At 39.7% G+C, this 26,992-nt stretch overlaps 1 protein-coding gene across 3 annotated transcripts in view; it reads left to right on the forward strand.

Moving 5' to 3' along the window:
- VPS41 (VPS41 subunit of HOPS complex) overlaps positions 1-26,992 on the forward strand; it is a 207,725-nt gene that overhangs the window by 93,084 nt on the left and 87,649 nt on the right. For all 3 annotated transcript variants that reach the window (XM_069588258.1, XM_069588257.1, XM_069588260.1), the window contains 3 exons: positions 5,765-5,839; positions 17,200-17,262; positions 20,627-20,692. In XM_069588258.1, the coding sequence (XP_069444359.1) occupies positions 5,765-5,839; positions 17,200-17,262; positions 20,627-20,692 (204 nt within the window). The remainder of the gene's footprint in view (positions 1-5,764; positions 5,840-17,199; positions 17,263-20,626; positions 20,693-26,992) is intronic.

The raw sequence follows: 26,992 nt of genomic DNA on the forward strand, positions 1-26,992 counted from the left end.
TTGTTTATTCTTTATTAAGTGTTATGAAACTGTTATAAAAACTAACATGCACAGTTTACCGCTCCGGATAAAAGTATATGCTGCAGGTCCCCCAAAGGATGGCTTTATCAAGTAAGATTAATTGTGATTTCTTTTTGTTTTTAGATTCACGGATTTACTATATAATAATTAAAAAATATTTATCTTTTAATTACAAACAAAATAAATATTTGTTAAAAAATCAGGGACTTCCCTGGTAGTCCAGTGGTTAGGACTCCGTGCTCCCAATGCAGGGAACAGGTTTGATCTCTGGTTGAGGAACTGAAATCTCGCATGCTATGTAACACGGCCCCCCCACTGCCACCCCACCCTGCAAATCCGCAAAACCTAGAAAGGAACAGTCGTCACAGTAATAGTATGTCGGCATTCAGACAGAAGTAACGCTAATATTTTGGGAAATCTACTTCTAGACATATATATATAAATACCTGTAAATATAATAGTGATTTGATCCCTGGGTTAGGATCCCTTGGAGTAGGAAATGGCAACTCACTCCAATATTCTTGCCTGGGAAATTCCATGGAGAGAGGAGCCTGCGGGTTGCAAAGAGTTGACTACAACTGAGCATGCATGCATTTATAAACATTAGATCATATAGCTAAATTATAAGGTTTGAATGCATAGTCCTCTAGGCTTCCAAGTCTGCTGAAGACTTCTGAAACCAACTGCAAGTTCTGGGGGTTCCCAAATCCATCTTCATGTTTCATAATTAGTTAAAGGCCTCACAGAACTCACTGAACTCTCTTTTACTCACAGTGATGGATTATTACGGAAAAATGATGCAGATCAATAATTGAGCCAAAGGAAGGACAGTGCCTGGGATGCTTCCAAAAAGTGAAGCTTGGTACCCCCACCCCTACATAGATGTGTGCTTACCAGGATGCTCAGCACCCTCGTTCCCATATTGAGGGATTTTATTAGGGCTCTATTCTGGAGGCTTGATTGATTGATGAGTCACGGTTGATCCAACCATGGATCGACATGGTTGATCTCAGCTTCTGGACTGACTAATACCCTGTGACCCAAAGACTTCACCCTAAATCACAGGATTGGTTTTGAGTAGCCCCCCCTATAAGACATAACTGTTAGCTATATAGGTGTGGCATAGATGACTTCCTAGAAGCCAGAGGCAAAGAACAGACCTCTTTTTGATCAAAGCCAATTTTTTTTCTATGTAATATTTCTTTTTAGAGCCTGATGCTGGGATAGATTAAGGGCAGGAGGAGAAAGGAACAACAGAGGATGAGATGGTTGGATGGCATCACCAACTCAATAGACATGAACGTGAAAGAAAGTGAAAGTTGCTCCAACTCTGCAGCCCCATGGAATATGCAGTCCATGGAATTCTCCAGGCCTGAATACTGGAGTGGGTAGCCTTTCCCTTCTTCAGGAGATCTTCCCAACCCAGGGATTGAACTGAGGTCTTCTGCATTGCAGGTGGATTCTTTACCGGCTGAGTCACCAGGGAAGCCCCAGTGGACGTGAGTTTGAGGAAACTCCAGGAGATGGTGAAGGACAGAGAAGCCTGGCTTCCCGTTCTGCAGTCCATGGGGTCGCAAAGAGTCGGACATGACTTAGCGACTGAACAACAGCAAACTTAGTTTTAAAAAAAATTATCATTTAGACTTCTGACTTTTAGAACTATAGGTAATTTGCATTTCTCAGTGTCTTAAAAGAGAGATCTGCTATGGAAAGCATATTTTTGCAAAATAATCTTTCTTCTTCTTGGTTGTAATAGGCAGTGCAGATTTTAAAGAATTTTGATGCATATTGCTAAATGATCTTTCAGAGTTTCTCCAGATTTGAATTACTGCTTCCAGTGTAAGAGGAGTGTCTATTTTTGTGCTTCCTTTCTAAAACTAAATATTTGGGAAAAATCCTTGTTGATTCCCTGGTGGCTCAGAGGTTAAAGTGTCTGCCTGCAATGTGGGAGACCTGGGTTCGATCCCTGGGTTGGAAAGATTCCCCTGGAGAAGGAAATGGCAACCCACTCCAGTATTGTTGCCTGGAGAATCCCAGGGATGGGAGCCTGGTGGGCTGCCATCTGTGGGGTCTCACAGAGTCGGACACGACTGACATAACTTAGCAGCAGCAGCAGGAATTGCTGACAGATAATGAGGTAAAGTCTGGAAGAAGAGTCAAGAATGGATCCAAAGTTTTTTGTCTTGAGCAACTAGAAGAGTATATCAGTCATTACAGATTGGGAAGACATCAGGAAGAGCCGTTTCAGACAGGAAGCCCTTTCAGAAAGGAAGCCCTTTCAGAAAGGAAGATCAGACTCATGATTTGGGATTTTTTTCTTTTTTAACAAGCAAAATACAAATGGTATATTAATAACATTAGTGGAATTAAAAGTAAATATTTAAGCCCTGAGCCTCCCACACCAGTTTTTTTTAAAGATCGTCAAGACTAGGGGATGAATCACTTAAAGCAGAAATCTGATTTTTCATGTGGTTCAAATGTGTTACATTAAAGGATTTATCAGGTATGAAAATACAGCATTCAATTTTAATTATAGCACAGATATCTCCCTGAGATGCTATAAGGTATCAAGGGCCTTGCAGTTAAGATCAGCTCACAAGTAAACTCTTGAGGCCTCATTTTCCTTATCGTGAGATGGAAATACCCACCTTAGACTGACTGCTTTCCTCAAAAGTCGTGAGGATCAGCTAACGTGTATGCCAGGTTTTTTAAAAATAATACAGTACAATTCTGAGAATCTTAGCACAGGCTATGAGCACAGAATACAAGAAAAAATGAAAGAAAACAATTTGACAGATACATGGGGAGAAAATATACTTCTGACTGTAAGTTGTACAGAGAGCCTTGTGAAGAAGCATTGCAGCTCAGTCTTGTGGGCCTGGAATAACGCTGTCCGTAGAACTCTCTGAAATGATGAAAACATTCCGTGATCTGTGTGCTTTCTCATACGTTATCTGCTAGTCACATGTGGCTTAAGTGCTTGGCATGTGCAGGCACAAGTGGGGAAATGAATTTTTAACTGTGATTGACTTTAACTAATTAAACTTTCTGTATAGTCACATGTGGATAGCATCCACCGCATTGGTCAGGACAGGAAACCTTGGCAGTGATCCTGTTCTGTGCACCTATTAAATTACAGTCTGAGGTAGATTGTAATCAAATGTCAATTAAGTCACAGTCAGAGGTAGGTGGGGTTTATATTTGCCAAGAGTAAAATGGGTATTAAATTGTTTGATGAACAAAAGGTCAGAATCAGAAAATTGTTAACAGGAGGTACTCAGTGAGGAAACAACGTATCCAAAGGAGACTGTAAAAGCCGGTCATTCAGACTCATTGACCAGGAAGAAGTCTAGACATGCCAGCCTCAATGCTTTCTCAGTTCAGCTTTTGTTTTGCATCTTCTTTGCTGCCCATCACAAAGTTCTCTTCACTGCTCTCAAGGTCAGAACTCTGGGTCTGGTCTTCTGTTGTGAATCTCATCTGGGATTGGTTTATTCTCTTGTAAATGGATCAAAGATCTGTCTGCGAGGTCTTTTCCTCTTCTAACATTTTAGGAACTTCTAAGGAGATAGCTTGGCTTTCATGAGCTGCATTTCAGGAGTGATTTTGGGATCTGGGTAACAAAGGGTTCTATAGCCAGCTGTCTCCACCTGTAACGTGGGAATTTCTCTCCGCATCATCAGTCCCTGAGTGGCCTTTCAAGGTCTGGGAGTCTTGGTCTGCCCTGGCCATTACTTTCTAGCTCAGAGATATTTTCCAGTAAGCGTGGAACAGTCAATTTGGTGTATTTCCATTTTATTTGTATGCACTAATCAGATTATTTTAAGGTTAGGTATTTTGGGAAACTAATTTGCAGGCTTATATTGTAATGATGAAGGCTTATTTCTCTTTTCATGGTTAATTTGTTCTATCATGTTTTGTGAAAGCTGGTTGGATACTGTCAACGTTTAAGAAGAAAAAGGACTTTCCTGGTGGTCCATTGGTTAAGACTCTATGCTTCCAATGCAGGGGGCACAGGGTTGATCTCTCGTCAGGGAACTAAGATCACACATACCACTTGTTGCATTCAAAAAGAAAGAAATTGAAAAAAAATTAAAAAGGAAAAGAAGTGCTTGCCATTTTTTTTTTACTGTTTTCATCATTTACTGATATTGACTTCCATTTAGAAAATCACCTTTGTGAATATTATAGTGAGTAATGCTATGCTATGCTATGCTAAGTCACTTCAGCCATGTCCGACTCTGTGTGACCCCATAGACAGCAGCCCACCAGGCTCCTCCGTCCCTGGGGTTCTCCAAGCAAGAACACTGGAGTGGGTTGCCATTTCCTTCTCCAGTGCATGAAAGTGAAAAGTAAAAGTGAAGTCGCTCAGTCGTCTTCCAACTCTTAGTGACCCCATGGACTGCAGCCCACCAGGCTCCTCCATCCATGGGATCCTCCAGGCAAGAGTACTGGAGTGGGTTGCCATTGCCTTCTCCAATAGTGAATAAACAGCTGGCTACATAGAGAAATACATGGAAATCTGGGTAAAATATTAAATGTACAGTGTGTTTCCCCTTGGGAAAATACATCTAATGTAGAATGCCTAATTCCTGTCTTCACAGATTTTTAAATTTGCGATTATTCCAAAGATGGGAGGATGACAGAGTTAGGATATGACAAACTTAGTATCAGTTAGACCCTGTGGATTTCCCCCAGAAAGTAATAAGCGTAAAGTATAAATAAAAAGTTGATTTTGTCATTTATAAGAGAAGAACAAATGAATTGGCTGGTAAGCCAGATTAAGACAACTGATTTTAGAGTTGCTAATTCAAAAAGACACCTGCGTCCCAGCATTCATTGTAGCACCCTTTACAGTAGCCAAGGCATGGGAGCAACCATGACATCTACCAGCCAGTGAACGGATGCAGAATATGTGTATATACATACAAAAGAATGTCACTCAGACATAAAATGAATGGAATAATGCCATTTGAAGCAACTCTGATGGACCTCGAGATTTTCATAACAAGCAAAGAAAGCCAGAAAGAGAAAGACTAATACCACGTGATATCACTTATATATGGAATCTAAAATATGATACAAGAGAAACAGACTCATGGACGTAGAAAATAAACATATGGTTACCAGATGGGAAAGCAGGTGAGGGAATGGTAAATCAGGAGTGTGGGATTAGAAGCTGCACACTATTGTACATAAAATAGGTAAAGAACAAGGTCCTGTTGTATAGCACAAGGAACTATGTTCAGTATCCTGTAATAAACCATAATGGAAAAGGATATGAAAAAGTATGTGTGTATAAAACTGAATCACTTTGCTATTCACCACAAACAAGCTATACTTCAATTCTTTAAAAAGCTAACAGTTTTCATTACATCATGATTTTTATTTGGGATTTTTGTTCTTTGAATGAATTTGGCTAGGGAAGAATTATAGGACTCTGGAGTAAATAGAACAGAATAAATAAAAAGGCACATAGCAAGTAAGAAAAATACCATTTTAGCTGGACTTCAGAATGTGAAATAGGTAATTTGGGAAAATCTGAAATTTTCTCCCCTTGTTATATGTCTGGGAACAAAGCTATATTTTACCATTTTCATTTGCAAAAGCAAACTATGTCTTGGACTCATACATCTAAACTAATAGACAGCTTGTATCATTTACATTTTACAAAGAGGTAAAACATTTGACTTCTGATACATAAAAATGTTTTTCATGTTTGTTTGTCCCTTTTTTTAAATAGAGTCCTGTGAAGATAAATCAGGTTAGCCTGGATGAAAGTGGAGAACACATGGGCGTATGTGCAGAGGATGGCAAGGTATGGGGATTGCCTGATCACATGGAAAGCGCTGCTCCAACCCCAGGGGCTGTGATGTAACCACTTCCAGGGCCTTGGAACAGCACTGCGCTTACTGGGTATCTGCATTCGGAGAACCTTGATTATTCTTTTCGGGTATCGGACTTACTCCTGATCACTCATATTTAAAGTAAAATATATTTTGCGCTAATGTGCCTTAAGGAAAAGTAATTACAAGAATGTCAATAATGTAACTAGTATTAAGCTGATTAACAACTGTGGCAGGGGGACATGTCACCTTAATCATTACTGGCGTGCCACTTAGACTTCAGCGACTGGTCTGCAGTTCCTGCAAGACAGTGGTTTAATGCTTTTCTGCCATAAATCCACAAAATTGGATTTTGTGGGCATGATTTCTGTGGGCTGGTGGTTTTCATTTTCACACACCAGTTATGAATGTTTCTCTTGAATTATAGAATCTTTTGATAAGCAGTCATAGTTTATCAGAAGAATAAAGTGTCTTGGAATGGCTGCATTAAATAAATGTAAAATCAATATATGTACAGTTTTCTAAAAACCTGGCCCCCACTTCCTCAACCAAGGACATACATCATTTGTGCAGTGTATAACTAACAATTATCAGTGCTTCTTGCTGATGTTGAGCTGTGACATTTAGTGGTTGTGGTGATTGATTTTCCACTTACAAGAATGTCTTTTTTGTTTTTCAGTCAATGGAAGGCTTTTCTAATGTTGGCTTGCAATGATAAAATTCTAATGCACAGTGTATTTAAGCTACTCTTCTGAAATAACAGTTTAAGAAAAGAATGCATTAAGAATCATTACAGAACCTTACATATTCTTGCCTGCATACAGCAGATTTCCTAATCTAATTTTATGTTTCTTTATGTGATCTAAATTCAATGGTCCATTAGGATGAGTAAATTAAAAACAATGTACTCGATATAAAAGATTTATACCCATTTAATCTGTTAACAGAAGAAAAATGAAGTCTTCTTGACATACATGAATGCATTTTGATGTATCTAAGCCTAACGTTGCCCAAAGAGTCTTCTGAAAGTCATTGGAACACTTGTGCTTTTCAGAAAGCATTATCAAATTTCACAGTACTTGCTGAAATTCTGAAATGAACCAGGCTGTCAAAAGAGCGATAAGGGAAGAGTTGGTTTGTGCAGAAATTGAGAATTATCCAAACCGTTGAAACATTCTGTATTGATAATGAAAGATTATCTCCATTTTTGTTTTCTGAAAGGTAAGGGGGAATTCCTTCTGGGTTAATATCAATTTAATTGTTGAGGGAGAATATTGTTTTTGAATTGTAAGAGAACTTTTAGGAAGCTACTTCATTGAAGGATTTTCAGAGTTCTAAATTTTGAAGAAGAATTATTTGATATGGTGAAGTGGGCTACTTTAACTACTGTGTCTGGTGAATAATGAGATAACCCTCAGATATCTCCTGGTGCACTTCTGGGCAAACACCTCTGTTTTCCTATTTTAGTCAGATTTGTAGCTGTCATATTTTGCTGTAGACCCATGGTGCATTTTTTTTTAACAACTTTCCTTTTTGGTGGGGCTGGGTCTTCGCTGATGCGTGGGCTTTGCTCTTGTTGTGGCCAGCAGGGGCTACTCTCTAGTTGTGTGAAGCAGCCGTTGCGGTGGCTTCTCCTCTTGTGGTGTCAGGGCTCAGTGGTTGCATTTCCCAGGCTCTAGAGCACAGGCTCAGTAGCTGTGGTTCACAGGCTTAGCTGCTCCGTGCCATGTGGGATCTTCCCAGACCAGGGACTGAACCTGCGTTGTACCCGACCGTCTTCTGCATCGGCAGGCAACTTCTTTACCATTGAGCCACCAGGGAAGCCCCCGTGATGCATTTTTAAACATAGTTTTCTCATATATTTTACCAGCATTGATAGACTTGAAAAGAAATACTTCAGTGCACATAGTTAATGAAACCTAGCCCTCATCCTGGGTTAGTCAGTATTGTGAAAACTGAGGAGCTAATAATAAAGCATGATCTGGTAAAGTGGTTAGTAATGATAGCAATGTAAAGATTATTATAAGTATCAACTCCAGATATCTAGATCTCGTGCATCTTTAAATGGCTGTTGTGGTTTTTCTTTCTTTAGTGTGTTAGGATTTCTAGAAAAATCATTGCCTTCTATTTCAGAGATGACTCTTTATATTTGTATTCAGTTTTAAAGTCCTAATTCTAACAGTTCTTTAAAATTTACTCTGTTTATTCAGCTGGTGCTCATTTCTAATCTTTTACTTCAGGACTTTTTTACCTTTGAGTTCCAAATTTTGAAATACAGTCACACATAGAATATGTGTGATACTGGTGTACATTTTTAGGTAACTTTCAGGATAAATACATACAAGGTTTATTTTCTGATCTCTTGCCTGTATTGTCTTCACATATAAACTAGAATTAATTTAATATAGAATTCTAGGTTGAACTGTTTTCTCTCAAAGCTTTGGAGACCCTGCTCTCTTTTGTCTAACCTTTATTTTCATAGACATGTCAGAGGCCAGTCTACTTTGTTCTTTCACAAAACCTTTTAAAATTTTTTTTGTCCTGCCTTGGAGCTCAGACTCATCATAATAACAACAACAATACCACCACCAACAACAACGAACAGCCCTTGTAATTCAGTTTGCTAAGTTAATGTCTTGTTCAGGTCTATTTTCATTCATTTTGTCTGAAAGAGAGTTAGTCCTTTTGATCTATATACTGAAGTATTGTTTTCATTTCAGGAAAGTTGACTTCAGTCCTGATTTTGATTATTGCTGCAGTTCCATGTGTTTTCATTTCTTCAAAGAAACTCAATAATACTGAGGCTGGAGGCGGTATCGCACAGAGGCTAAGAGCTTCGCTTTGCACCGCACCTGCCCAGGCTCCATTCCCACTCTGCTCTGTTAGGTCAGGGATGTTCCCTGACCCCCAACCCCCTCCACTGACTCAGCTGGGCAGTGGGCGCAGTGTGAGGCCTGAATGGGGATGTGGCAGAGCCTATTTGAGGTGTGTGGGAAATCCTCAGATCTCTTTGCTTTATTTTGATAACCTTTTTCTTAAACATTGTGGTCTGGCCTCTTCCCCTCCCATGCTGTTGTGCATCACCTTTTCAAGGTACAAGAGTGAGTGGATAAGTCCTATTCACCCTTCTCTTTCGAAAATATATTGTAAGAAACCTTGGCCATGTTTTGTCATACACACACAGACACGCAGACACACACACGTGCTTTGCTTTCTCATGGTTTTTATCGTCTCATTTCTCTGAAGTCAGGGAGAGTTTCTCTTCTTGTTTGGTCCCTTGGCTGATATGCTTTGCTTCCAATGTCCGTGTTGCTTTCTGGAGTAGAGTTTTATTCTGTTGGGCCTTTTTAATTTTCCTGAACTCTTTCGATCTCTCTCAGCTCTTTTCATGTCGGCCTGATGTATGTTTAATTTTCAAAGCCAAAATGATGACTTCTTGTGTCAGGAGAAGTCTTAGCTCTTAACGTATTAGAGGTCTTAAGAGTATTAGAGATCAAATGGCTGGGAGTGGAATTATCCTGCCACGCTTGAGCTGTGTGTTGTCAGCTAAGTGCTTCAGCCCTCTCTGGGCTTCAACCTGTTTTCCTCCTCTGTAAAAGGGGGTAGTAATGATTATTGCTGTGTTAATCATTAGGGGAAATTAGTTGATATGTGTCAGTAGTTTGGAATAGTATCTGAAATAGAAGGCACAGGTAGTCATTGTCAGTAGTTATCATCATCACCATCCTTTTTTCTGCTCCAGATTCATAAAGGTCTCTTCTTATTGAAGTCAACAGTCTTGTAGTGTTGTTGTTGTTGTTGTTGTTACTGTTAACACTAGGCCCCTCCCCACCCCATACCACTTGGCATGTGGGATTTTAGTTCCCTGCCCAGGGATCGAACCTATACCCCCTGAGTAGAAGCACAGCATCTTAACCACTGGACTACCAGGAAAGTCTCTATTAAAATATTTTTTTTAAAGCATGGTTTTTCTCCCTTGGAGTCCTTGAAATTGTGTTCTGCCTCATTCTTTTTATAGATCCTGTGTATGTTTTTGTTACTCTTGTATCCATTCCAAAACAAGGAGACAAGCTCTTTCTGAACCTCAGTTAGCAAACAGATTCAGTGTCCACTTGCTCTGAGCCCTGCTTGTTATCCTTCTTGGTGTTATCCTGCTGGGTGTTGTAGAATCACACATCAATTCCACACAGGGTCCAGTTAACGAGCTCCATTTCCTCTGCCTGGAAGTATCCAGTTAAGGCAGCTCCTCCAGTGAACTGAGATCCTCGCCTGTCTTCTCTCCTGGGTCTCTTAACACCCTCCATGGGTGGAGAATATGAAAAACTGCCATTTCCCCTTTGAGGGTCCCTCCAGCCAGACGGAATTACAGCTTATGTGTTCACTCCTGTTTTAATGCTTGACCAGTTGCTGTTGGAAGCTTGGGTTTGGGGGGCTGTTACCGTGAAGTACTAGCTGAGAGCGTTTCCTGGCCCTCTGGCCACCATCCTCACAGTTTCTCTGTGTCAGGTGGCCAGTCGCCCAGTGTTCTGGTTGGCAGATACAGAAAAGTCTGTGCTAGAGTGGAGACTTAGACACCTTCCTGATTGTTTCATGAGGGTAGGGTTTCTGTTTTTCTGGCAGTAAATACATAGCACATACCTTTGTGGTCCTCATGTTGCTCTGGGTTTGTAGTTAATGAGAAATACTCTAGGTCTTTGCAGTAGATTGACTATAAGACAGATTGTTCTGAATTTTCTTTTTCTCATTAGGTATTTTTGTGACAAGTTGGGAGAAGTTGTCAGGGCTGCTATAGGAAATACACTTATCAAAAGGATCCTTTCAATTTTAACCTTTAAATATGATTCTTTTCTCAGGCAAGATCTTCCTAAAAGCCAGATCTCTCCAGGCAGTCATTCAGTGGATTTCTTTTCACAGTGTGATACTCACTGAGAAAATTTTTTAAAAAAGAGAGGAAATGAATGAGAATCATTTTGGGTTTTGTTAGCTTTAGTAGTGTAAGTTGTGACCTACTAGTTTGGGTGTCACGTTAGTGAAATTAACCAAAATAGCAAAGGTTTTACAATTCACCCTGCTCCAGTAGTCATGTATGGATGTGAGAGTTGGACTGTGAAGAAGGCAGAGCACTGAAGAATTGATGCTTTTGAGCTGTGGTGTTGGAGAACACTCTTGAGAGTCCCTTGGACTGCAAGGAGATTCAACCAGTCCATTCTGAAGATCAGCCCTGGGATTTCTTTGGAAGGAATGATGCTAAAGCTGAAACCCCAGTACTTTGGCCACCTCATGTGAAGAGTTGACTCATTGGAAAAGACTCTGATGCTGGGAGGGATTGGGGGCAGGAGCAGAAGGGGATGACAGAGGATGAGATGGCTGGATGGCATCACTGACTCGATGGACGTGAATCTGAGTGAACTCCGGGAGTTGGTGATGGACAGGGAGGCCTGGCGTGCTGCGATTCATGGGGTCGCAAAGAGTCAGACATGACTGAGCGACTGAACTGAACTGATACTGATATCAAGTTTATGACATTTGTTTTGAGACATTTCAGTGTTTTTCATCCTGAAAGAGAAAATAAGGACAGTTGAGGAAAATGTCACTCAGTTAAGTGTAGAAATAGAGACTAACCTAAGAGGGATTTCCTTGGTGGCCCAGTGGTTAAGACTTTGCCTTCCACTGCAGGGGGGTGTGGGTTTGATCCTTGGTCAGGCAGCTAGGATCCCGCATGCCTCATGGTCAAAAAAACAAAACATGGAAGTGAAGCAGTATTGTAATAGATTCAATAAAGACTTAAAAATGATCCACATAAAAAATCTTAAAAAAAAAAAAAAAAAGACAGTGAGAAGCACTAACCTAAGAGTTGTAGTCTTGCTCATCGCCTTCAGCAAACACCGCTCCAGTCTCTTCAGTGGGTACAATAGTGACATTTTGCTTCTGACTAGTTCTCAAGGGCAGTTCTGAGTGTCAGCCTGTTGGCTAAGAACTTGATGACTTGTTCTCTTATTCTACTTATTCCTTCTTCAGTCAGTCAGTTCAGTTGCTCAGTCGTGTCCAGCTGTTTGCAACCCCATGAACTGCAGCACGCCAGGTTTATCACCAACTCCCGGGGTTTACCCAAACTCATGTCCATTGAGTCGGTGATGCCATCCAGCCATCTCATCCTCTGTTGTCCCCTTCTCCTCCTGCCTTCTTACTCTACTATTCCTTCTTACTCGACTATTATATCTTCATACAAATTCATAATTGTTTTGTTGTTGGATTCATAATTTTTACCCATGGAAATTTGTATTTTAGTTCTCCCCATAAGGTTCACAATATTTGTAATATTTGCTCACTTACTGATACCTCAGTCTTTTTTCAGCAGTCCCATATTTGTTTACAGCATGTGTTCTTTTTCGCACAATAAAAATCACTTAACTTTTGTTCTTCAGATCTATCCTATTATAGGTAGAAGGAAGTTTGTCCATTTGTCTGCTGCATTTAATTTCAACCTCTGTGGTAGAGTTGTCTGGTTCATAGCCTGATACTCCCTTTCACTTTATTTTGGCGAATATTTGAGGCATTTGAATTTTTTTCCAATCTTGCTTTTCTTACACTTCATATGGAAAGATATCTTCTTTATTTACAAATTTTGGACTAGCTCCTATAATGACGGTATATAGAAGAATAGAGCTTGGAATAGTCTTCTTGATTTTTACGACTTTAGACAAGTTATTTATTTTGGTGATTCAGTGGTAAACAATCCACCTGCCAGTGCAAGAGACATGGCTTCATTCCCTGGAGGAAGTGGGAACCCACTCCAGTATTCTTGCCTGGAAAATCCCATGAACAGAGAGAGGAGCCTGGCAGTCTATTGTCCATGAGGTCACAAAAGAGTTGCACATGACTCAGTGACTGAACATCAACAAAGGTGTTTGCTTTCATCCCCAGCAGTCTTGCTATAAAGGTCAAATGAGGGAGAGCAAGATTTTTAGTCCTAGTTACATACCATGAATTATGAACCTTTAAAAATACAGTTTTAAAGGTATTTCTTCTCATTTTGAAGTCCATAAGGATAGTTTAATTCAGAGTAAAATTTCTTAAAGAACCAGAATGATACTGACCATTTCAATAGAAACCTTTTTCAGAAGATTGTTTCCCTGCCTAGTTTGAGAAAACTGAGAAATGGCATGACTTCTTTGAGGAGATGTTATCAAAATACACTTTGCCACTGGAATCTTAGTCTCATATAGTTGTAACCAAGACTTCCCTATAGGTTAAAATTGAATCAAATTACAGCTAAAATAATAATAATAATAGATTTAGAGCTCAGGGGACCATTTAGACATTTCTAGATAGAAATTGACTACTATGAGTGAAATAAATACATTCACCTGAAAAAAATATGTATTTTATCACACCAAAAAGTTTAATTTGTCGAGGATGGGGTCTGGCCATTAGTATCCGGGGATCTTAACCATGTAGTCCAAGCAGAACCACTGAAGTAAGGTGTGTGGAAGCATTTTGAGGTCCAAGTTATTAGCTGGAGTATAAGATGTAACACAGGACCATGCTGTGACATAGTTGGAGTGAATAGAAGTAGCTTTATGTTAGAAGAATATAAACTTCTGGAGTACTATGGATATCTACTGTTATAATTTTAGTAAGTTGACCCCCTTGTTCATTTAGTCTGTTAAGATCCAGATGATATAGTACCTGTCTTACTTTGAGCCTGTTTTCTTGGATTCTTTGGGCTCATTCACATTCAGCTTCCTTGGGCAGAGTAAAACTTTGCATATAATGCTATTCTTTTGAGCTTCTCAGCCACCATTTTTTAAGAAGTTCAGCATACCCTGTGCTTAACTGCTGAGTCACATGTGACTCTTTACAGCTTCATGGACTGTAGCCCGCCAGGGTGCTCTGCCACAGAATTCCGCAGGCAAGATCTTCCCAACCCAGGAATAGAACCCATGTTGTTGCATCTCCTGAGTTTCTAGGTGGATTCTATAGCAGTGAGCCACCTGGTGCTTATATGTAAAACATGAGCCAGTGCCCTCTGAATGATGAGCAGCATGGTGGTGGTGGGGCCTGCATGTATTTGCTATGTTGAGAATACATTTTATCAGACTACCTCAGAGTAGGTCATATCCTCTTGGCATTACATTCTATGATGTATTATTCTTGGAACCCAAAGAGCATTCTTGGCCTAAGAGTATAAACACAGGAGTCACAAAATGAGTGGGATATTCTAAAGATTTTATATTTTAGTGAAAGAACATATCTCCCCAGAATGATAGTATGAGTACATTTTCCTCGTGGAACTTGCACAGATGAACCACTCACAGCTTACTAAGATGAAAACAAGATATTGAAAGTCTGAAAGGTTTTATGTCTATTTAAAAAATGAATTTGTAATGAAATACTTTCTCATATAGAGCCATTGGACCCAGATAGCTTCACTGGTGAATTCTTACAAAATTTAAAAGAAAAAAATAACACCACTTTCTTCTAGAGACTAGAAAAAGAGTGAACACACCCCAAGTGTTGGGAAACAGTTCTGAGTGCCCCTAATAGCTGGTTCCAAGTGTTTGAGAGCTCCTGGAATTCTTATGCTTTGCTGGCGAGAGTGTAAATTGATCAGAACAACTTTGTGAAATTGTTCAGCTGTCTGTTAGATGTCAACAGAGATATAAGCTGCAACTCAACAATCCCATTCTTCATAAATGGATATGTAAGTGGACCAAAAGATTTGGAAAGAGTGTTCATTATAGCATTATTCATTCAGTTCAGTTCAGTCGCTCAGTCGTGTCTGACTTTTTGCGACCCCATGGACTGCCGCACTCCAGCTTCCCTGTCTATCACCAACTCCCAGAGTTTACTCAAACTCATATCCATTGAGTCAGTGATGCCATCCAACCATCTCATCCTCTGTCGTCCCCTTCTTCTCCTACCGTCAGTCTTTCCGAGCATCAGGGTCTTTTCAGATGAGTCAGTTCTTCGCATTAGGTGGCCAAAGTATTGGAGTTTCAGCTTCAGCATCAGTCCTTCCAGTGAATATTCAGGACTGCTTTCCTTTCGGATGGACTGGTTGGATCTCCTTGCAGTCCAAGGGACTCTCAAGAGTCTTCTCTAACACCACAGTTCAAAAGCATCAATTCCTTGGCACTCAGCTTTTTTAATAGTCCAACTCTCACATCCCTAACATGACTACTGGAAAAACCATAGCCTTGACTAGATGGACCTTTGTTGGCAAAGTAATGTCTCTGCTTTTGAATATGCTGTCTAGGTTGGTCATCACTGTCCTTCCAAGGAGTAAGCGTCTCTTAATTTCATGGCTGCAGTCACCATTTGCAGTGATTTTTGGAGCCCCCAAAATAAAGTCTGACACTGTTTCCCCATCTACTTGCCATGAAGTGATGGGATCAGATGCCATGATCTTCGTTTTCTGAATGTTGAGCTTTAAGCCAACTTTTTCACTCTTCTCTTTCACTTTCATCAAGAGACTCTGTAGTTCTTCTTCACTTTCTGCCTTAAGGGTGGTGTCATCTGTATATCTGAGGTTATTGATATTTCTCCTGCCAATCTTGATTCCAGCTTGTGCTTCCTCCAGCCCTGCATTTCTCATGATGTACTCTGCATATAAATTAAATAAGCAGGGTGACAGTATATGCCTTGACGGAATCCTTTTTCTATTTGGAACCAGTCTGTTGTTCCATGTCCAGTTCTAACTGTTGCTTCCTGACCTGCATACAGGTTTCTCAAGAGGCAGGTCAGGTGGTCTGGTATTCCCATCTCTTTCAGAATTTTCCACAGTTTCTTGTGATCCACACAGTCAAAGGCTTTGGCATAGTCAATAAAGCAGAAATAGATGTTTTTCTGGAACTCTCTTGATTTTTCGACGGCAGTTTGATCTCTGGTTCCTCTGCCTTTTCTAAATCCAGCTTGAACATCTGGAAGTTCATGGTTCACGTATTGTTGAAGCCTGGCTTGGGGAATTTGAGCATTACTTTACTAGTGTGTGAGATGAGTGCAGTTGTGCAGTAGTGTGAGCATTCTTTGGCATTGCCTTTCTTTGACATTATTCATAATAGCCTGTATTTGGAAATAACTGAAGTAATCAATGGAAGATAGATACGCAAATGGCAACGTACTCATACATTGAAATATTATACAGCAGTAACAAAGAACCAGCTCCTGCCATATGTACATAGCAGTGTGGATAAATATCAGAAGGAAAATATCCAGTTAAAGAAGCCAGTGAAATAGTTTATGATTCTATTTATATAAAATTCTGACATCAGCACAGCTTACCAAACGTGATACATTTTGGAGGAGCAGTTAGTTTGTGAGGGTATAAATGAATGGGAAGGAACACAGGGGAGCTTCTTGGGTTTTGCCTCTTGACATGGGTGGTGGCTGCAGGGGTATGTTCATATCATAAACTTTTGTCAAGCTCTGAATCTATGATCTGTACCCTTTATGTTAATGTGTTAGTTGCTCAGTTGTATTCTGACTCTTTGCAACCCCATGGACTGTCGCCCGCCAGATTCCTCTATCTATGGGATTTCTCAGGCAAGGGTACTGGAGTGGGTTGCCATTTCCTTCTCTAGGGGATCTTCATGTCCAAGGGATAGAACCTGGATCTCCTGGATCACAGGCAGGTTCTTTACCATTCTTTACCACCAGGGAAGATCCTTTATGTACAGTATACAATTGAATATTAAAGCCAACTGTTCAGAGGAAAGATTAAGATGAAACAACTTTAAGGGAGACACTGATAAATAGAAAATTAAATCTTACATGCATACACTCTCAATAGATTCAAGATAAGATGGTAAAAGAAGTGCAGTTCTAATCTCTTGCGACTTTGATCTGCTCGGTTGGTTTATATATCCGTGACTCAAAGAAGAAGCTCCTTTTTCCTTCAAGGAAAGGAACAAATAATTCCTTTAGAAGTAGCCAATGGAAAATTCATTAAAAAATATTAATAACCTATTCATCTCTATTTCTTTTTTTTTTTTATTTTTTAAATTTTAAAATCTTTAATTCTTACATGCATTCCCAAACATGAACCCCCCTCCCACCTCCCTCCCCATAACATCTTTCTGAGTTGACGTCTATTTAATAAATTTGTGATGGGCAAAGGGAACTCTGTCCATGAGATGCTGGTTAAAAAACTTAATTGCAGTGGTATAGCCTCACCCTGATGGAATTGTTTTCATTGGATATTTAATAGAGATTACAAAGACCTTAGATTACTAAGTACTTGACTTTTTTGTTGATAGTATGTGTTGTCACTGACTCAGCTGCTTTCTTTGTTACCGTCATGGTGAACTGACAGGATTCACTTACTTTTTAGGTGCAGGTGTTTGGACTGTATTCTGGAGAAGAATTTCATGAGACTTTTGACTGTCCCATTAAAGTAAGTATTCAGAGGATAAGTAAGTAAGTAATTTTTCAGAGGATTTTTCTCAACAAAGGCAGTAAGCAAACTAATACTTTGAACACAACCAATCTTGCATTAATTTTGTCAGTAAGCATCCATCAGTCAATGTACTGGATACTATTTGATGCCTTGGAGGTGCACAGAATGTATGTTATGTGACTGTGACCTCAGTGTATCCTCCAACTTTTGTTGTAGTGGGTGAGATGATAAACACACACTGTGTGATTAAAGACTCAAATCACACAATCTGTGATTAAAGACTCAGAAGGAGGTAAAAACAGTGTTGAGTATAAAACTGAGGAGGGTTACTTCTAGCTCTTCTTGTTAGTGATGGCTCCCATAGATGGATTGATGTTTGACTGGGCTTTAATAAATGGACAGGACAGAGGGAGAAAGCTGACTGCCCTTGCAGAAGAACAGTATAATATAAATGAGGAGGCTAGAAAGTTCAAATTGTGTTCAGGAAGTGGCAAATAGTCGAGTATAGATGGTGCATAAAATACTGACTTGGCAGGAGAGCTGCATGGGCAGATTGAGGTGGCTTTATATTTAGGCTAAGGAATTTGTCTGGTAGATAAGAAGAAATTATGGAATGCCGAAGAGCAAAGAAGTGGCATAAAACTGAGCTAAGTCGAAAGCAAAGTAATACAGCAACTATATTCAGTATAGATGAGAAAGCTGACAGACATGAGGGAGAAGACCAGTTTTAGGTAACAGTTACTGTAGTTACAGTGGCTATTAGAGTTGTCAAGGAAGAGGTGGTTTAGTTTTCTCACGTGTTTATTCAAACATGTATTGATCAACAGGTAAAAGAGAGATGGGATCTGATAGAGGTTTTAGAAAGCCAGCCCTGCCAGAATGCAGGGGTATGCAAGCAAGAGAGTGATTGAGGGCAGGAGACAAATTAGAAGGCTAAGCCATAGCCTAGACATGGTGTTACAGGAGCTCAATGAAAGAAAGATAGTGAGTATTCAAGATGGAGTAGCAGTAATGAATTGGAAAAGCCTGGAGGAGGTAGGTTTAATACGCTTTGGTGATGACCACAGGTAATAAAAGACGGAAGAGCTGAGGGTAAGTCGAGGTTCTTGCTTTGGTAATGGTGTGTGGGAAGGCTGTCAGCTGAAATAAGAGACGGTTTGAGGCAGGATGTTGCTAGTTTGGTCTGGAGTCTAGATAACGGTAGAGATATACCATCCAGTGGAAATGTTAGGGAGGTTTTGGAAATAAGAATGTAGAGCTCAGAATGGAGATTGGCCCTAAAAATCACAAACTGGGTAGGTAGCCAGCTGTACTTACAGCTGAGTAAGGTGAAACCATTTTGAAAGTTATCATCCAGTTAAAGATAAAGAAGAAAAAGACTGAGGGTCAAATTCTGGAGTAGTAACTTATTTTGTTTTTAAAATTTTTTATTATTTATTTTAGTATCACTGTGTTGGTTTATCTTATTTCTTTCTTTCTTTGGCCCCACAGCATGGGGGATCTTAGTTCCTCAACCAGGGATCAAACCCATGCCTCCTGCATTGGAAGCATGGAGACTTAACCACTGGACCTCCAGGGAAGTCCCCTGTAATGCTAATTTAAAGATTCAGGCAGTGGGAAGAAAAAATACCAATGAGGGATCTTAGAAGAATTAGGAGGATTGGAGGAGAAGCCAAAAGAGAGAGGGTTTCCAGAAGGAAGGAGCCAGCAGCACAGAAAAGGCAGTGTGGATCTACCAGGAGGTAGGGACAGAAGCAGGGCACTTTATTTGATAATTATTAGCTCCTGGCGACCTTAATGAGGAGGGTCTAGGAGGAGGAGGCTCACTATGTATGGAGTAAATTGGAGATAAAGAAGGAGAAACAAGCAAGGTGGACTCTTCTTTCAAGAAACTTTGTGATGTAGAAGGGAGTTCATTTGGTAGATGAAGAAAGAACCAAAGTCCAGAAGGATTTCTGCTGGTCATGTTTTGGTTGTTGGTATTAAAAAAAAAAAAAAAATCACAGGGGGAAAGATCCAAAATAAGCAAAAGGGAATACTTAGTGGGGCGGCTCTAAGGGATGGGATCCATCATGTAGGGATGAAGGAGGGAAGCCTTGGATGTGAGTCCTACAGCCTCTGCTGGTGAGACCAAGCCAAGTTTCACTGAGTTGGGCAGTGAAGGCTCTGCAGTCAGGGGCAGTGACGTGATGGCCTTGGTTTCTTCTTGGTGGGGAAGAATGAAGGGTAAGCTTACGTGGTTGAGGGCACAGACATGACTGCACTCACAGTTGTGATCTAGGACTGTGCATCACAAGAAAGCTAAGAGGACCCTCAAGAAAGATTTTAAGAACGTGTAATGACAGAATGTGTAAATGATTCCATTGGTGTCCAGGATGGATTAGACAAGTGTGGAAGCAAAGAAGGGCTAACTTGGAAGTGAGAAATGAGGAGTCATATACTAATAAATGCCCCCAAAATGACAGGGTAGGAAATGGAATCTATCCCGTTGGCAGATGGAGATGTATTCATTAATTAATAAGAATAGAAAATGTCTTTAGTTGAAGGTTTGTGAAAGTATAGCTGTGTCAGTTTTTTTAATGTGTAGAAAGAATTCTGTATGTTGGGCTGGAAGAACAACACAGTGTGTTAGTTGGTGATTACGTGGGTTTGGGGATAAGAAAGTGAGGAGGCAGGGTCTTTGCAGGCTGGCAGCCATGTAAGGGAGCCCCAACGATGAGCTTATGCTGAGTGCAGCTATCAGACTCTGAGAAAGCCACTGACAAATGAAATAAATGATGACAAGGGATGGGGCAGCCTTGGGAGAAACCTTCGTGAGGGGTTGTAGGAGATTGTGGAGAGCAGGTGATAACCAGGGGCCCAGGAACTGACGGTGGAGGTAAAAGGGAACTCAGCTCAGTTCTGCAGCGCCATTGTCTTTCCCACTGATGGAGTCCTACTCCAGACCGTGAGGCTGCACTATAGCCCTTGTTCCACTTGGGAGGCATCCTTACAAGGAAATAATCTAGATTTCTTCTATGAATTGTCTTCAGTTACAAACGTTTGTGACATCTCGCTGCCTTAATTACCTTCATTGGCTGCCTGTAAAGAGGAGAGCCCACTCAGAGGGTCCCACTCAGCCAGAAACTACAGCTGTTCGTTCTCACCTTTTAGCTTTGACCTGACTTCATAGAAGAGACCCTCTCACACCAGAGCAAAACTTGCTTTCCCTTGGTGCAGAGTATCCCCTGAATAGATTACTTCCTACCTAGATACCAAGTTGATTTTTCGATCATGTTGCCTGTCATGTACAAGGGGCTTTCCTTCTGCTCTGCAGCTGTGACTCCTAACCAGTGACGTGTTGGCTCCCTCTTCCTTGCAGATCATTGCTGTGCACCCGCATTTCGTGAGATCCAGCTGCAAGCAGTTTGTGACGGGAGGGAAGAAGGTAAGTGCTGCGTGTTGATGTCACAGGCAGTCTTTAAGGGGTTCTGTTTGCTCTTTAATTTATCTTTAATATTTTTAATGTCTGACTCTTCATTCGGAGAAAATTTGAGAAAGCACAGTGTAGTGAAATAGCAAGACCATTACCTCTTCGGGGAGGTGTGGCCTCAGTGCTTGTCAGTGACATCCCTTTGGAATAGGTGCGGGCAAAAACAGATGTTACTCAAACTGGTTGCTAGCCTGTTGAAGTATAGCAGCCCCTTCCACACACAAAAAAAGAGGTAGCATTTAAAAAGTAAGAGCAAGTAAACTAGTGATTTTTTTCCACTTGTCAATAATCTCTTGGAAGTCTTGAGAAAGTTTTGGAACAATCATGGCTCTTTTTAAAATTTTATATTTTAATTTATTTTTGTTGGAATATAATGTGTTAGTTTCTGCTGTACAAGGAAGTGAATCAGCTCTTTTGTTGTTTAGTTGCTAAGGCATGTCCGACTCTTTTGCAACTGCTTGGACTTGGTGTTTATGTATATCCCCTCCCTCTCAAGCCTCCCTCTCCCCGACCCGCATCCCACCCCTCTACGTCAACACAGAGCACTGAGCTGAGCTTGCCATGGCTCTTTTTCAGTGACTTGTTCCTAGCATATTTTATTATCTTTGTGCTATTTAAAACATGAGAAAGTAAAAGAATTGTTTTATACATTAACATGTTTGTGAATATAGCAGGTTCTAAAATGAAGGAATCTTTCTGCTTATAGAATAAGTTAATTTTTTTTTTCTATTTGTATTCATCAGTGATTTTTTTATAATAAAATGTGCCAACTGTCCTCGAACTCTGAATGTTGTTTCCTATCCAGTTTAGGGCTCAGTGGAGAGCAGGCTGTATGTGTTTATTTCTATAGCAAGGTATAGCTACGGAATAGATACTTCGAGGCTTAGCTACCAAATGGTTTTGAATGTTTTGTGGTAGTTATCTGTCCTTTTCACTTGGACTGTTGCTTCATAGAATGATATGACTGCATATTAGTTGTTGGCATTTTTCAAGCACTGGTTTTAGCTCCACATAATGTTTAAGTAGCAGGTCCTTTAGATTCCAACAGCATCTCAAGGCACAAAGCCAAGATTGCAACCAGCTCTTATTTCTGTTTGAGAACAAGCTCGTTGCATCCCCTCTCCAGGACTTATTGTTATCCTTAGGCTCTAGCAGCACTAACCTCACACAGAAATGTCTGTGGGATTGTGCTCAGCTGCTCTGTCATGTCTGACACTTTGTGAACCCATGCATTGTAGTCCACCAGGCTCCTCTGTCCATGGAATTTTCCAGGCAAGAATACTGGAGCAGGTTGTGATTTCCAACTCTGGGGAATCTTCTCAACCCAGGGATCCAATCCATGTCTCTTGTGTCTCCTGAATTGGTAAGTGGATTCTTTACCACTGTGCCACCTGGGAAACATGTATGGAATTAATCAGTAGGAATTACAGATTGAAGCTAACATTTTCTATTTTAGATCTGCAGCTGACTTACTGCTAGGAAAAAGTAGCTACCTCACTTGTCTTTGTTGATTTCAGGAAAGAGTAGCTTCAAAATTCTTCTTGATAAAGTATTGATATTTCTTTAGTAAACACTTTTCTAGTCAGAACATTTTATGTGATACAGAGCATGAGTTCACATAGCTATAATTTAAACCCATGCATTTTTATTTAAAACTCATTAGGGATGAAAAATGCCAAGTCACTAGGTTTTTTGTTTGTTTTTTAAGTGGCCTAAACCGACACACTTTCATTATCTCACAGGTCAGAAATCTAAGAATAAGAATGGCTTTCCTGTACAGTCTGTTTTAGAGCCTGTCATGAGATTTCAGTTCAGATTTTGGCCACGGTTGCACTCATCTGAAGGCTTGACTGGGGTTGGAGATTCTGCTTCTAAACTGTCTGCTGCCTTCTTAATAGCAATCCCTCATAAAATGTTAATAACTTAAAATATTGATAAATCATTTTGGTTTAAGTCTTTTCCAAGTGAGGATGCAGTTTTGAGTTCTAGCTTTCCAATTCCAGAAGTTAGAGACCTTAGAGTTGTCCCATATTTTTTCAAGGTATTGGTATGAAAGAACATATTAAGGTTAGTATGAATTATGTCCATATGGACTCAAACTTTGATGGTGGGAGTTTCTGTATAGACTTGTGTTCTTAATAGTCACCTTGTTGGTATGGTTTAATAATTGCTTTTATATCGTGAAGGGTACCTGTCGTCTGATCTAATTTGCCAGAGTAGTTTTTGCTACATGAATGTCTTGTCAACTTGCAAGATGCCTAAGTTAACTGTGTCAATAACGTGTTCATCCTTCTATGTAGCATTTGATATAGCTTACAGTCTGTAGAAGGGACCAAGTGAATGTAACTCTTTGGGCCGAAACTTCTAGAGTAGTTGTAACTCTTTGGGCCAAAACTTGTTGAGCAATTGTATGGATAACGAAGTAGTCCAGGATCCAAGTGCAGGCAAGGTCACATGGGAAAAAGTTGGAATTGATACCAAGATTACATTGTGATAAGTACTAAAATAAGTAAAATTCACTGAATGCTGAACAGGCAAGAGCATCAAAGATATGGTTCATTTCTTTGGTTATCACTTTCTGCTTGACAGGTTTTTCTGTGTTCGGTGTTCTAAGAGGGAGCATTCTCTTTTCTCCTATTTTCTTGTTCATGTCTCCAAAAATGCATGTATAGACATTTCTTCCCAAGCACAAAATATGCTTAATTATGTACATATAAAATAAAAACAGTTCAAGTTATCTGGTGAAAAACTTGATATTATTGAGTTAGAATTTCTGGCTTAAAATCAGTTCAGTTCAGTCGCTTAGTCGTGTCTGATGCTTTGTGACCCCATGAATTGCAGCCCGCCAGGCCTCCCTGTCCATCACCAACTCCCGGAGTTCACTCAGATTCATGTCCATTGAGTCAGTGATGCCATCCAGCCATCTCATCCTCTGTCGTCCCCTTCTCCTCCTGCCCCCAATCCCTCCCAGCATCAGAGTCTTTTCCAATGAGTCACCTCTTCGCATGAGGTGGCCAAAGTACTGGAGTTTCAGCTTTAGCATCATTTGTTCCAAAGAAATCCCCAGGGCTGATCTCCTTTAGAATAAACTGATTGGATCTCCTTGCAGTCCAAGGGACTCTCAAGAGTCTTCTCCAACACCACAGTTCAAAAGCATCAATTCTTCAGCACTCAGCCTTCTTCACAGTCCAACTCTCACATCCATACATGACCACTGGAAAAACCATAGTAATGTCTCTGCTTTTGAATATGCTATCTAGGTTGGTCTAACTTTTCTTCCAAGGAGTAAGCGTCTTTTAATTTCATGGCTGCAATCACCATCTGCAGTGATTTTGGAGGTCAAAAAATAAAGTCTGACACTGTTTCCACTGTTTCCCCATTTATTTCCCATGAAGTGATGGGACCAGATGCCATGATCTTCGTTTTCTGAATGTTGAGCTTTAAGCCAACTTTTTCACTCTCCTCTTTCACTTGCATCAAGAGGCTTTTGAGTTCCTCTTCACTTTCTGCCATAAGGGTGGTGTCATCTGCATATCTGAGGTTATTGATATTTCTCCTGGCAATCTTGATTCCAGCTTGTGTTTCTTCCAGCCCAGCGTTTCTCATGATGTACTCTGCATAGAAGTTAAATAAGCAGGGTGACAATATACAGCCTTGGTGTACTCCTTTTCCTATTTGAAACCAGTCTGTTGCTTCATTTTTTTAAAAATATATTCTGGATTCATGTCTCTTGCCAGTATGTGATTTGCAAATATTTGCAAATATTTTCTCCCAGCCTTTGAGTTGTCTTTTCACTTTATTGCTGGTGTCATTTGAGGTACAAAAGTTTTTAATCTTGCTGAAGTACCATTTATCTGTTTTTATGTGGAATTTTTGATGTGTGTGTGTGTGTGTGATGCTTGTGCTTTTGGTATTTCAACTATGAAATCATTGCCAAATCTAAGGTCATTAAGATTTATGCTTGTGTTTTATTCAAAGAGTTTTATAGTATTAGCTTTTAAATTTAGCTCTAGAATCTACCTTGAGTTAATTTTTGTGTATGGTGTAAGGTAGGGGTCTGAATTCATTCTTTTGCACATGGATATCCAGTTGTCCCAGCCCTCTTTGTTGCAAAGACTGTTCCTTTGACATTGTCTTGGGCCCTCTGTCAAAAATCAGTTAGCCATAAATGTTAGTTTATTTGTGGACTTTCAATTCTGTTGATTTCTGTATCTGTCCTTGTCCCAGTACCCTTTTTAGTTTTTAGAACCATTGATTACTTACAAGACGACAAACAAATTAACTCCTTTTAAAACATTTTGATTTTGACTTCTTTACCTTTAAAAGCCATTTTTATACCATCATTCAAAATTCTGCAAATAACAAATGCTGGAGAGGCTGTGGGAAAAAGTTGAACCCTCCTACACTAATGGTGGCAATGTAAATTGGTGCAGCCACTATGGAGAATAGTATGTCTGTTCCTTAAAAAACAAAATAGAGTTACCATATGATCCAAAGATCCCACTTCTGGGCATATATCTGGGGAGAACTATAATTTGAAAAGATATATGTACCCCAGTGTTCATTGCAGCACTATTTATTCTACAGTAGCCAAGATATGGAAGCAATCTAAATGTCCATAAACAGGTGAATGGATAAAGAAGATGTGATGTATACACACACTGGAATATTATTCAGCCATAAAAATAATGAAATAATGCATCTGTAGCAGCAAGGATTGACCAGAGATTATCATACTAAGTGAAGTAAGACAGACAAATATAATATTACTTATATGTGGAATCTAAGAATATAATATAAATTAACTTATTTACAAAACATAAATAGACCCACATTCGTAGAAAACGAACTTATGATTACCAAAGGGGGAAAGGAGGGATAGATTAGGAGTTTGAGATTAACAGATACACACTACTATATATAAAATAAACAACAAGGACCTACCATATAGCACAGGGAATTCTACTCAACATTTTGTAATAACCTGTAAGGGAAAAGAATGTGAAAAAGAATAGCTAATTATATGTGTATAACTGAATCAGTTGGCTGTACATCTACTTCAATAAAAAATAATGAAAATAGAATTAAAGGGCATTACAATTTTTCCTATTTATGTTAGAGGTTTAAGAAACATTAGTATGTAAATATGCCCTCTATTCGAGCTTCCCAAGTGATGCTGTTGGTAAAGAACCTCCCTGCCAATGCAGGAGATGTACGAGAACAAGGTTCAAACCCTGGGTTGAGAAGATCTCCCAGAGAAGGGAACGGCAACCCATTCTAGTATTCTTACCTGGAGAATCGCATGGACAGAGGAGCCTGGAGGGCTACAGTTCATAGGATCCCAAAGAGTCGGACATGACTGAAGGAACTTTGCACACACGTGCCCTCTATTCAGGAACTTGTAACATACAAGCTGTTGACTTATTCTCTGAATTCATTAAAGTTTATTGTATAAATATGTATTTAGTGAGTAGTAAAAACTAGTGTTTATTTAGTAAGTTATAGTGATTTCTTTGTATCAAGTTAAATAACTAGAGATTGCCAAAACGTACAGAAGCTTGGTGTGCTTTGCAGAAATCTCTGGAAAGATTTCTTCCTTCTGTATGTGTATGGTGTGCACTTTCGAAGATCACCTGCACTACATGGTTTTGGAATTAATGTGTTTTGTCTGTTTTAAAATAGATAATATTTAGTTGCGATTATTTCAGGAAATATTTCTAATTTCATTAAGGAATGCACCTTTGATTTTAAAAACTAAGAGAAAGGCTTTTGGAAGGTGATATTAAGAAAGAGATAATATTGTGAAAAAATTTTAAGGTGTTAGCAGATTTTTAGGGGGAGTCGATTTTTTTCTAATAACTGAGTTATGGCATTTTATACCTTTATAAATGAGAAAAAAATCAAAATCCTCATTGGCCCAATCACAACTCTGATCATTCCAACTGCAGTTTGCAACCAGTGCCATAAACTAAGCAGAACAAGTTTGAAGAGTCAAACATTTAGCAAATGGTGATAACCTTGCACTAGACCTCCCTGTTCAGAGTAGATGGCAGATCATATGACGGAAAAAGCACAAAGACAGGTATCATATAACTGAGAGGTTAATTTGATCTTTAAAAAAAATGAAACGGTGACTAGCCAAATGAAGGTGTAATGTGGAGTAAAGGCATTCTTAACCCTTAAGAATACTGATCTTCTCTAGACTGACAGCTAAATGCATCTGGGAATTATATGTCAACTTCTGTAAACAATGAT

This window comes from Ovis canadensis, chromosome 4, assembly GCF_042477335.2.
Source record: "Ovis canadensis isolate MfBH-ARS-UI-01 breed Bighorn chromosome 4, ARS-UI_OviCan_v2, whole genome shotgun sequence".
In the NCBI taxonomy this organism is placed as follows: domain Eukaryota; kingdom Metazoa; phylum Chordata; class Mammalia; order Artiodactyla; family Bovidae; genus Ovis; species Ovis canadensis.